The 13,335-nt window shown below is 47.8% G+C and overlaps 1 protein-coding gene across 1 annotated transcript; it reads right to left on the bottom strand.

The window, feature by feature from the left end:
• Positions 1-714: 714 nt before the first annotated feature.
• On the bottom strand, positions 715-1,410 carry LOC123042052 (FCS-Like Zinc finger 2-like). The gene has a single exon (XM_044464579.1). It carries the CDS (start codon positions 1,393-1,395, stop codon positions 1,105-1,107), a length of 291 nt encoding a protein of 96 aa, XP_044320514.1. The 5' UTR covers positions 1,396-1,410; the 3' UTR covers positions 715-1,104.
• Between the last annotated feature and the right edge of the window lie 11,925 nt (positions 1,411-13,335).

Here is a 13,335-nt window from a genome sequence, read left to right as displayed (position 1 = left end):
AACCGGAGAGCGTTCTGCCTTTCTTAATGGCCGGACAAATCAGTTAATGCTTTAAAAATAACAAACCAGCTCAAAAGGAGGCCAAATTTAAGCATGAAACTTGCAATGGTGTGTACTTTAAACCTAGTAAAAGATTCAACCTTTTCCGTCCTCGTTTGGATGTTATTTTCAACCAAAAATACAGAAACAAAAGTGGCGGGCCCTTAGTGTCTCCTCCGACAGCTAAACATTGTAGTGGGCAGCGCCCCGTCACTTCGACAACACACAAAGTGCATTTGGCGATGTCTCAGTTTTAAATTGACCCCTTTCTCCTCTCGCGCCCCAACCGCCGGCCACATTGCTCTTGCCGCCATCGCCAAGGTGTTCCTCTCCGTTGTTGCGACTATGTTGATCATGCGCCATCCTCTCCAACACCTTTGCACATCGCCGTCCTCCACCAATGTTGCCCTTGTCGGCATCCTTGTGCGCCGACCGCTCTCCATTGCCTCATCTCCTCCGCCACCGTCACAATGTTCGAACCCAAAGGGATGAAAACCCGACAAATCATGTATCTGTTTGGGTTGACCGGTTGGAGTTAGCCGCTACCGATTGCCATGAACTGTTTACAGTGACAGTGCTCTATAGCACAGTGTGCACGCAAAAGGACAAAACCAAACAAGATCCAATCATTTAGGTGACAAAACCAAACAAAGTGGGCAGACATGCGACCCAAAGTGAAGATAAACAAATTGTGAATCATGTCTGATTGCTCTCTTCAGATCCATGGTGTTTACTTTTATGTTTTAATTTCTAATCAAATAATTCATCGGCACAGCACAGATCGACCGAGAAGAACTGAACAAGTACAATTTGCTCCCATCTGAACACATGCGGGAATCTACAGGCACCTATGTTTCGTGCCGCCTGATGCTGCCCTGCCTGGCTGCCTTGCCTCTCGTAGGCGGCGCTAAGATGCATCTGGTACATCCACCAGACCAGGCTAGAGCACCAGCCGGAGAGATGGAACATCAGATGCCTCCAAAGAGACATCGATGGTTCTTCAGAATACAGACGTTGTTTTCTTCAGAATTCAGATCTTGTCGATCCAAACAAAACTTTCCGCGGTTAGCTGGCGATGGACACCTTCCTGGACTGCCGATGCCCACGGTGGCACTCCGTCCCTGCCGTGAACCGCTGCAGCCTCCGGGTGGCCTGCCTGGCAGAGACGGTGTCGAGGTGCATCTGCTCGCGCCAGCACTCCTCGCTGCAGAAGGGCGTGTCCCCTCCATACATGAAGACGTCGCTGTCGCGCGCCAGCCGCTTGGCGCAGAGCGCACACGCATCCAGCGCGTGCTTGCCGGGCTCGCCGGCCGGCTCGGCATCGAAGAAGAAGGCGCAGGCTAGTGATGCCGCCATGGTATTGCTGTGTGGCTCTTCTAGCAAGCTCGAGCTTGAGCTTCAGAGCTAGAACTCACAATGCGCTGCTGCTCTTGTCCGGAGGAAAGTGGGTGAGTTTGGTGCAGCGGTGCGATGGGGGAGGGCGGATATATATGGGGGAAATGGAGGAAGGGAAGGCCATTATTGGTGCACTGGAGCTGGCGGCCTGGGAAACCATGGTCCGGTGCGCGGTATGGGTCTGCCTAACCATGCATGAAGGGAAACCATTGTTCAACTTGTATATTCCAGCATGCCTGGGTGTACTGCGGTGGTTGCCTCCATGACTAACGTGGGCCACCGGGACAAGAACGACAAAGGGAGGTGTTATGAGTGACGTGGATTGGTTCTTTATCTACTACTGTAGAAACGAAGGTCCTGTTTGGTTCATAAGTCTTAGGACTTTTTTAGTCTCAATTTATAAGTTCCAAGTCCCTAAAAAGTCCCTACCTGTTTGGTTCCTGGGACTTAACATGGACTAGAAGACCATATTACAACTATAAGTCCCTCTAAGTCCCCTCCTTGAGAGTCTTATTTCATAAGTCTCAAATGCCCACTTTAAGTCCCTATAAGTCCCTCCTGTTTGGTTTAGATGGGACTTATAGGGACTTTTTTAAGTCCCTAAACCAATAAGTCCCTGGAAACAAACACCCTCGAAGAGCACCAGAGGAGTCTCTTTAAAATGTCCATGTCGACGTATCGAAAACCGGACGATTGATCAGGACTGGATATACGGGCACCTGTTACGCTTTTCCTAGCAAAAGAACGCTGAAGGTAAACGCATCTTAAACGTCTGGACGGACGGATCGGTCATTGACCGGTCAAGACAAATCGACCCATCCAAACACATCAAACGACCACAAACGTTCGGTTGTCCGACATCCCTCATATCCAGCTCAAATCTAGGACGGACATGGGACGGTCCGGGCACACCCAAACGCGTCCGTCTGACAGGCCCGGCCCATCAGCGACTCCATAATCCTCCCCACAAAATCCCCAATCCGCCTTCCAACTCTGAACCCTAGCTCACTCCACTTGTCTCTCTCGCTCCGTCCTGTCCTCTTCCCTCCCACAGTCCGATCCAATCCGGCGCGATATCGAGCTCCGACAGCCAATCCGGCTCCGACCTCGACTCCAACGAGGAGCTGGCAATCCGAATTGCCTTGGAGCGGTCCAACGTAGAGACCGGGGGAAGCTCTGGATCTGTAGCATTGTCGCAGCTCGCATGTCTAAGCAGGGCAGACACCAGAGTTGGACCCTCCTGGCCCGCACTCATCTCCGGCATCTACGCCATCCCCTTCCCCCGTCGGTGGCTCCTTCGTGCGGGCAGCGGTGGGTCCTAGTGCCCGAGCCACCGGCCCGCAAGTGCACTCCAGAATCGTAGGCGCGCTCCGCCCGTCGCGAGAGGCAGCGGGCAAGGAAGAGGGAGGCGGCGGAGCGGTCCGTGCACCATCGCCGCGGAATGCCGGCGGAGCCCGACGAGGACTAGTGGCTCCTCACATGGGTCTACCGCCGGTCTCTCACGAAGGTGGAGACGGACGCTCGCCGCCTCCGGCGGAAGAACGCAAAGGCGTTCCGGCTAGCCATAGAGCAGTCGAAGCAGGAGGCGAAGGAGGCAGCGGCGGAGGCGGCTCGGCTCACCAAGTTTTTTTTAGAAAAGGAGGATGACCCCCGGCCTCTGCATCTGGGAGATGCATACTGTCACTTTATTGATTATTCTCGAGGACCTTACAAAGTATTACAACAATATGCCTGAATCCGCCATCTTGGCAACATATGCCACTATTCCTATCCATATGATGAAGGTGTGCTATCTGGCCAAATACCCGGACCACTCACTTAAGCCTATCATCAAAAGCCAGAAGCCCCAGCCGAGCCACATACCGGGTCTGGGGCATAAACTAGTCTCACGCACTCACATGTGGCGTCGCCGCCATCTTCCACAGGCCCGTCTTCAGAGTAGATATTGAGGCTTCTACCTTGTCAGGCCACTCTGTCATCAACGCCACCATGAAGCCAGACAACTGCCTCCACCTGCGTGACTCCATCACCGCGCATCGGGCGCCGAGTCTCCACTGCACCACGCCGCCGAGATTCGCCGTTACCAATGTGTAGGATGAAGCACCGCTCCACCAAAAAATGAGCCCACTGGTCCCTCGATCCCGTGTACGCCTCCAAGAATGACGCCCCCAAGGAGGAAACGACACCAACACGTCGCCATCATCCGCTCTACTGATCTAGGGTTTCCCCCGGAGATAGCGGATATAGGTCTAGAGCTTCTCCACGGTGATGCCTTCAAGATGGTAATGACACAAAAGGGTGCCGCCAACACCGGTCTTGGCATCAAGCCGAGCACGAGGTTTTCACCCGGATCCGCTCGAAGAACCTCCATCACGCATCGTGTGCACGGGTCGCTGCCGATATGAGCCGCCGCACATTGAGCAGGCCGCACCGGCCAGATCAGATCTGTCCGGAGGGCACACCATGCATGGTGCCGAACCAACCACCAGGCCCTCCATGCCGCCACCGCCGATTCGAGGTCAGATGGTCTGTCGCCGCAGACCTGGCCGCCGCTGCCGAACACCGCCAAGGCCGCTGCCCGAAGCAGGGCCGGCTGCCGCACCCGCCACCATCGCCACCCTAGGCCGAGGCAGCCGCCACGCCGCCACCGGAAGGCAGGCCCGCCGAGCGACCAAGGCCAGATCGGCTGTGCCACCCACGCCGCGGGGCTCTGCACCGCCTCCATGGTGCAGGAGAGAGGGAAGGCCCCCGCCACTGCCGTCAGCCCCCGGGCTATAGGCCGGCGGCGTCCTTCGGCGGCGGCGGAGGGAGGAATGGAAGGACGGGGAGCCCCTGGCGGCTAGGGTTTGCGATCCCGCCCGAGTCGCCCGAGCGGGGGCAACCAATTATCTCGATTAGTTAGGGGCGACCAATTATCGGCTCGCCAAGCTGAAGCGGCAACAGAATAAGTCTGTTCGCCGAATAAAGGGGTTGATCGTCCTGTCCTCCTCTGACTTCGAAGACGGCGACGACGAGAGCTCCACCTCCTCCGACGAGGACCAAGATCCTCCAGCAGCCGCGGAAACCTACAGCTGCGCCGGCGACCGAAAGTGCAAGGGCCCAACCCGGAAGTGGTGATCCCACTCCTCCTCCATTGTTTATAACGTTTTCAGTTGTTGATGTTTAAGAACTTGTCCCATGATGAATTCAGATGATCTTTTGGATGATGTGAAGCTTGTTTATGACCGTTTGTAGCCGATTTTGTTGCCCGTTGTTTGATCACATAGAATAGCTCATGTTGCATGTACTCCTATATAGTATTGATATGGGATGCAGGATATGAGAAATGCGGATGCCGGGAGAAAAATATGAGACGTGCATGGCGCCCGTGGACGTCCGTCCGCCGACATTTGAGAAGCTGAATTAACACATCACGGCTGTAGATGCTCTAAGTGATGAGTAAGTATGAGTGTCAATAATTTACGCACGAGCATACGTTGTGCCACTTGTCTGGAACGAGGGCATCAAATCTACCTAGGGATTTCTTAAAAATAAAATCTACCTTTGGATTAAACTAATGCAAACATCTTAGGGCATGTACAATGGTTGATAAGATAGTCTTATCTTAAGTTTTGCATGTAATTTAGAGACGACAAATAAAAATGGTCTATAATGGATCATCTCTTAGCCTTATCTTCAATAACTAGTCATTCCTTAAAACATGGTGAGACAAATTATGCTAAGAGAAGACAAGTCTTTTCATGCATTCTCTTTCCTCCACCTCATCATCTATCATACGTGGCACTCCTAAAATAGCATCATTATACATGCCCTTAGTTCTGGTAACTAGGGTTCCAGCACCTTAAGAAACATACGTAATGCAGGCACACATGGCCAGGATGCTATAATGACAATAGATGGCACGAAAGCAGCTTGGCGGTGTATCATTCATGTCCTTTTTAGAAGAAGAAAAAAATATGCAGAAAAACCAGAAAATAAATGGATGCCCTTTTTCAGCGGCCGGTGCTCCATACAGGAATCTTGGGGAGGTGTAGTGCATGCGCGCCACGGCGCCAGGTAGTCCTGGCCATGGGGAGCCCGGCCCAGCCGGCCCGGCCCGGCCCGACGCTGCCCTCGGGCCGGGCCGGGCTCGGGCCCATCGTTTTTGTAGTTTTCTGTAGGTCGGGTCGGGCCGGCCCAAAGCCCGACGGGCTTTTAGGTGTTCGGGCCGGGCTCGGGCCCAGAAACACAAGCCCGATGGCCGGGCCCGGGCCTGGGTTTTTTGTGTCGGGCTTGGCTAGGCCCGGCCCGAAGCCCGGCCCGGCCCGAGGTTTGGCCAGGTATAGCGCTAGGCAGTACACTAGCCGAGACAACGGGAGCTTGGCACGCGTATACATTTTTTCTGCGCAATCAAACGAATCAGCCTGTCACATAGGACACCAGAGCCCATATGCAATACAAGCCGTGCATCCGGCCGCTCGGGATTTGGTACGCTGAAAACTTTGGTGAGAGGTGTGCGGCTCACGGGACGTGCGTTGTTTAACCGGGAGGCTGCCAGCTGGTATCGCAGTCGGGGCTGCCGTGCACGCTTCGGACCAAGGGGGATGCACCTTGCAGGCAGGCTGCAATTACAGGCCAGTTGCACACGCCTGAAGATTCCACTGGTGGTGGCAGTAGTGCTTGTGTCATCTTGAGCGAATATACTAGGGGCAAATGGCATATAGCATTGCCGGGCAGGCGGGCAGCGGGGCAGGCTTCGCTCGAGGGAGCAGCTTTGTCGAGATCTGCACCGCACCCACTTTGTTTATCAGCAGTGAAGCCTTTGCACGTAACCTTGGAGTCTGCAAGTAATCTTGCTTGACAGGCCGTGACTGGTGCAGAATGGTTGCACTCTTGCGTCCACAATTTGTAAGAATTGTTTTATCCGTCATGACTCCAGAATGCACGTAAGGGCATGTACAATGATGGCATATGGATACATATGCCTCATGATAAAAAGTAATTTGAGGCACCTACATTAATTTTTTCTCTAGTGGGCCTCATTAAGAAATAGAAAATAAAGACTCTAGTACACATGCATCTCTACTTTTCACTTCAACTTTTTCAGCTTTTGTCACCGAACCACACTTTTTCTCTTCAAGCACCCGTCTCCTGAAGAGGATCCTGCTTCCCTATCCAAACCTACTTTACGTCATACCCGATCCTACATGGCATGCGAGGCATCACCTTGAGGCTATGCATTGTACATGCCCTAACCTTGGAGTCTGCAAGTAATCTTGCTTGACAGGCCGTGACTGGTGTAGAATGGTTACACTCTTGCGTCCACAATTTGTAAGAATTGTTTTATCCGTCATGACTCCACAATGGTGCTTGTTGTAGAGTGGGGACTGGGGCTGCTTACTTTTTCTATAACGAGTGGGGACTACTCTAGGAGTAGTACAAAAGTTTTTGTTTGACGCGGAGAGTGTCGACACAACGATACGATGTGTTCCGTATGCACAGACTCACTGCCTGGCTGTTGGTGACTGGGCATTTCTTCTGTTGCACGTCCACGTCTTCCAGCAAGTCCATTGAGCCAAGCTCACACAATCTCCAGTGACTCGGCGATGACGGGTGACACGTACGTGATGCATCAAAGAAACAAGGGAAACAAGGAATGTTCAAAGAGTCTGCAAATTGATGTGTCATCATTTCGAGGCAAATAGACATACACCAAATGTGGCAGAACTTTCATCCAATGATCAGTTTGGCACCAGAACAAGATGAACTGGCATAGATGGTCATTTTGGGACATCGATGCCCCAAACAAGCGAGAAGAACCGACTACCGAAAGCAAGATGGGACTTGACCCCGCTCGATGTCGCCATGTTGCCAAATATACCTAGTGATAGATCTCATTAAACAAGCTCACACCAAGGTGATGCGTGACTTCAACACATGTTGTGCCGCAAATGGCAACTTCCAAGGGCTAGGGTTTTCCTGGAACCCTAAAAACGAGGGTAGTTGGTATGACACAAGGATGTCCCCAAGGCAGCGTTTGTAAAGAACATATTCGATCCACATGGCAATAAACAAAACCACTTTGCAAACAATGCAAGCGGCAACTAGAAAGAGTAGAGAAGGAATTCGGAGGGCTCAATGTTCGTTGGGGTATTATTCGTGGAGCTGCAATGATGTGGGAATCAGAAACTTTTTGATAGATGATGACATGTGTGATTTTGCACAACATAATAGTCGAGGACAAGGGTGAAGGGTCGGCATGAACCCATGATTTTAGGAAGCCTGAACAACAAGTCCACATCCCAAAACAAAATGCAGATCAGAATCTCCGAGATCAACAAGTGCAAGTGCAACTACTTAATGATATTCTGGAGCATATGTGGATCCACAATGAAAATCAAGCGGGAAACCAAAGAGTTAAATATTTGAATTGTGCACTTCAAATAAGATATAAATTTTATGTTTCAACTATGTATTTTCGCTACAAATAAATGTTATTTATGTGTGATATTCATCTGTACGATCGACGTGCATGAATTTGATGGTATAGATATGAGAAGTGTGGCTCCCCGACAGGACATATGAGGGGCCGCCCGGTGTTGTCCAGGCGTCAGTCACTACCGGGCGTGTTCCACAAACGTTTAGTGGGGCGAATTTGCTAAGCCCGCTATAGATGCTCTTAGTAGTTGTGAATTGCCTTATTCGTCGAGATTACTATTCTATATAAATCCTAGAACATTGGAGTAACAAAAGTTAGGATGGGGCGTTCTGTCTCCCGGGCTCAGATGAGCCCGGGAATGAACAGTAAATTCACCAAAATATTAAACAAATTCAAAAAAATCTATTTTTTGGGCTGAAAGATGCTTGAGTTTGCGATGTTCGTGCAAAAATCTAGCACATTTGAACATCTGACGAGCTCTCAACAAAAAAGACAAATTTAAAGTATGTAAAAAAGTTTACTGTTTTGCACTGATTTAGTTTATTTTTGCTAGACATACTCGGATGTTTGAATAAGCTAAAAATTGGCGGGGACATCACCCACTAAAGAATCTTTCACCACAAAATATTTGCAACTTTTTTTATTTTTTTCAGTATTTTTTTGTATTTACTGTTTATGTTTTTTTAAACGGAGGCAAAAGCTTTGCCTCATCCATTAATTAAGCAGTAGAGAGTTGCCCGGTTAATAAACAGAAAATCGGGTGAAAACCGTCACAAACCGCTGAGCGGCACTCGCATAAAACCCCACACGCACCTCACATAGAGGGTATCGTCAACATCACACACCGGTGTCATCGTTATCACTTCTCCCCAACAGGCGACCTCGCCCTCCCTAAACTCCGAGCAAGCGACACCGTCTTCTCTGAAGACAAACTGTTGGGGAACGCAGTAATTTCAAAAAAATTCCTACGATCAAGCAAGATCTATCTAGGAGATGCATAGCAGCGAGAGGGGAGAGTGTGTCCACGTACCCTCATAGACTGAAAGCGGAAGCGTTATGACAACGCGGTTGATGTAGTCGTACGTCTTCACGATCCGACCGGTCTTAGCACCCGAACGTATGGCACCTCCGCGATCAGCACGCGTTCAGCTCGGGGACGTCCCTCGTACTCTTGATCCAGTTGAGGCGAGGGAGAGTTTCGTCAGCACGACGGCGTGGTGACGGTGATGATGAAGTTACCGGTGTATGGCTTCACCTAAGCACTACGACGATATGACCGAGGTGTGTAACTTGTGTGTTCTAGGATGCCCCCTGCCCACATATATAAAGGAGCAAGGGGGAAGGCCGGCCGGCCCTTGGGGCGCGCCAAGGAGGGGTGGAGTCCTCCTCCTAGTAGGAGTAGGACTCCTCCTTTCCTAGTCCAACTAGGAGGGGGAAGGGGGAAGGAAGGAGAGGGAGATGGAGAGGGAAAGAGGGGTTGCACCCCCTTCCCCTAGTCCAATTCGGACTCCCCTTGGGGGGGCGCGCCACCTCCTGGGCTGTTGCCCTCTCTCTCCCCTAAGGCCCATTAAGGCCCAATACTTCCCTCGGGGGTTCCGGTAACCCTTCCGGCACTCCGGTTTTCTCCGAAATCACCCGAAACACTTTCGGTGTCCGAATATAGCCGTCCAATATATCAATCTTTATGTATCAACCATTTCGAGACTCCTCGTCATGTCCGTGATCACATCCGGGACTCCAAACTACCTTCGGTACATCAAAACACATAAACTCATAATACCGATCGTCATCGAGCGTTAAGCGTGCGGACCCTACGGGTTCGAGAACTATGTAGAAATGACCGAGACACGTCTTCGGTCAAAACCAATAGCGGAACCTGGATGCTCATATTGGTTCCTAGATATTCTACGAAGATCTTTATCGGTCAAACCGCATAACAACATATGTTGTTCCCTTTGTCATCGGTATGTTACTTGCCCGAGATTCGATCATCGGTATCTCAATACCTAGTTCAATCTCGTTACCGGCAAGTCTCTTTACTCGTTCCGTAATACTTCATCCCGCAACTAACTCATTAGTCACAATGCTTTCAAGGCTTATAGTGATGAGTATTACCGAGAGGGCCCAGAGATACCTCTCCGAAACACGGAGTGACAAATCCTAATCTCGATCTATGCCAACTCAACAAACACCTTTGGAGACACCTGTAGAGCACCTTTATAATCACCCATTTACGTTGTGATGTTTGGTAGCACACAAAGTTTTCCTCCGGTATTTGGGAGTTGCATAATCTCATAGTGTGAGGAACATGTATAAGTCATGAAGAGAGCAGTAGCAATGAAACTGTAACGATCTTAATGCTAAGCTAACGGATGAGTCATGTCCATCAAATCATTCTCCTAATTATGTGATCCCGTTCATCAACTGAGAACATGTCTATGGTTAGGAAACATAATCATCTTTGATTAACGAGCTAGTCAAGTATAGGCATACTAGGGACTATAAGTTTTGTCTATATATTTACACATCTACTAAGTTTCCTCTTAGTACAATTCTAGCATGAATAATAAACATTTATCATGAGTTAAGGAAATAAATAATAACTTTATTATTCCCTCTAGGGCATATTTCTTTCAGTATCCCACTTGCACTAGAGTCAATAATCTAGTTCACATCACCATGTGATTTAACACCAATATTCACATCTATATGTGATTAATACCCATAGTTCATATTATCACGTGACCAACACCCAAAGGGTTTACTAGAGTCAATAATTTAGTTCACATCACTATGTGATTAACACCCAAAGAGTACTAAGGTGTGATCATGTTTTTCTCGTGAGAGAAGTTTAGTCAACGGGTCTGTCACATTAAGAGGCGTATGTATTTTGCAAATATTCTATGTCTACAATGCTCTGCACGGAGCTACTCTAGCTAATTGCTCTCACTTTTAATATGTATCCAGATTGAGACTTAAAGTCATCTGGATCGGTGTAAAAGCTTGCATCGACGCAACTCTTTACGACGAGCTCTTTTATCACCTCCATAATCGAGAAATATTTCCTTAGTCCTCATTAAGGATAATTTTGACCGCTGTCCAGTGATCTAATCTTAGATCACTATTGTACCCCCTTGCAAAAACTCATGGTAAGGTACACAATAGGTCTGGTACACAGCACAACATACTTTATAGAACCTATGACTGTGGCATAGGGAATGACTTTCATTCTATTTTGTGCCGTGGTCGGGCTTTGAGTCTTACTCAACTTTACACCTTGTAATACAGGCAAGAACCCTTTCTTTGACTGATCCATTTTTGAACTTTTTCAAAACTTTATCAAGGTATGTGTTTTGTGAAAGTCCAATTAAGCGTCCTGATCTATCTCTATAGATCTTGATGCCCAATATGTAAGCAGCTTCACTGAGGTCTTTCATTGAAAAAACTCTTATTCAAGTATCCCTTTATGCTATCCAGAAATTCTATATCATTTCCAATTAACAATATGTCATCCACATATAATATTAGAAATGCTACAGAGCTCCCACTCACTTTCTTGTAAATACATGCTTCTCCAAAACTCTGTCTAAAACCATATGCTTTGATCACACTCTCAAAACGTTTATTCCAACTCTGAGAGGCTTGCACCAGTCCATAAATAGATCGCTGGAGGTTGCACACTTTTTTAGCAACCTTTTGATTGAAAAAACCTTCTGGTTGCATCATATACAACTCTTCTTCTAGAAATCCATTCAGGAATGCAGTTTTGACATCCATCTGCCAAATTTCATAATCGTAAAATGCAGCAATTGCTAACATGATTCAGACAGACTTAAGCATCCCTACGGGTGAGAAAGTCTCGGCGTAGTCAACTCCTTGAACTTGCCAAAAACTTTCGCGACAAGTCAAGCTTTGTAGATAGTAACACTACTATCAGAGTCTGTCTTCCTCTTGAAGACCAATTTATATTCTATGGCTTGCCGATCATCGGGCAATTCCACCAAAGTCCACACTTTGTTCTCATACATGGATCCCATCTCAGATTTCATGGCCTCAAGCCATTTTGCGGAACCTGGGCTCATCATCGCTTCCTCATAGTTTGTAGGTTCATCATGGTCTAGTAACATGATTTCCAAAAGAGGATTATCATACCACTCTGGTGCGGACCATACTCTGGAAGACCTACGAGGTTTTGTAGTAACTTGATCTGAAGTTTCATGATCATCATCATTAGCTTCCTCACTGATTGATGTAGGAATCACTGGAACAGATTTCTGTGATGAACTACTTTCCAATTCGGGAGAAGGTACCTCATCAAGTTCTACTTTCCTCCCACTCACTTCTTTCGAGAGAAACTCCTTCTCTAGAAAGGATCCATTCTTAGCAACGATCTTGCCTTCGAATCTGTGATAGAAGGTGTACCTAACAGTTTCCTTTGGGTATCATATGAAGACACATTTCTCCGATTTGGGTTCGAGCTTATCAGGTTGAAGCTTTTTCACATAAGCATTGCAGTCCCAAACTTTAAGAAACGACAACTTTGGTTTCTTGCCAAACCACAGTTCATAAGGCTACGTCTCAACGGATTATGATGGTGTCCTATTTAAAGTGAAAGCAACTTGTCTCTAATGCATAACCCCAAAACGATAGTGGTAACCCGGTAAGAGACATCATAGATTGCACCATATCCAATAAAGTACGGTTACGATGTTTGGACACACCATTACGCTATGGTGTTCCATGTGGCATGAGCTTTGAAACTATTCCACATTGTCTTAAATGAAGGCCAAACTCGTAACTCAAATATTCTCCTCTAAGATCAGATCATAGAAACTTTATTTTATTGTTACGATGGTTCTCCACTTCACTCTGAAAATCTTTGAACTTTTCAAATGTTTCAGAATTGTGTTTCATTAAGTAGATATACCCATATCTGCTCAAATCATCTTTGAAGGTCAGAAAATAATGATACCCGCCACGAGCATCAACACTCATTGGACCGCATACATCGGTATGTATTATTTCCAATAAGTCACTAGCTCGTTCCATTGTTCCAGAGAACAGAGTTTTAGTCATCTTGCCCATAAGGCATGGTTCGCAAGCATCAAATGATTCACAATCAAGTGATTCCAAAAGTCCATCTTTATGGAGTTTCTTCATGCGCTTTACACCGATATGATCCAAATGGCAGTGCCACAAATATGTTGCACTATCATTATCAACTTTGCATCTTTTGGCATCAATATTATGAATATGTGTATCACTACGATCAAGATTCAATAAACCATCAACATTGGGTGTATGACCATAGAAGGTTTTATTCATTTAAACAGAACAATAATTTATTTTCTGTCTTAGATGAATAATCGTATCGCAATAAACATGATCTAATCATATTTATGCTCAACGCAAACACCAAATAGCATTTATTTAGGTTCAACACTAATCTCGAAAGTATTGGGAGTGTGCGATGATGATCATAT

Source organism: Triticum aestivum, chromosome 2B (assembly GCF_018294505.1).
Source record: "Triticum aestivum cultivar Chinese Spring chromosome 2B, IWGSC CS RefSeq v2.1, whole genome shotgun sequence".
Lineage (NCBI taxonomy): Eukaryota > Viridiplantae > Streptophyta > Magnoliopsida > Poales > Poaceae > Triticum > Triticum aestivum.
Note: the sequence above shows the minus strand (reverse complement) of the source record. Positions and strands in the feature narration are given on the sequence as shown.

Bases quoted from the DNA above. Each gene is read 5' to 3' on its own strand.
- LOC123042052 (XM_044464579.1), bottom strand. From the start codon at position 1,395: ATGGCGGCATCACTAGCCTGCGCCTTCTTCTTCGATGCCGAGCCGGCC.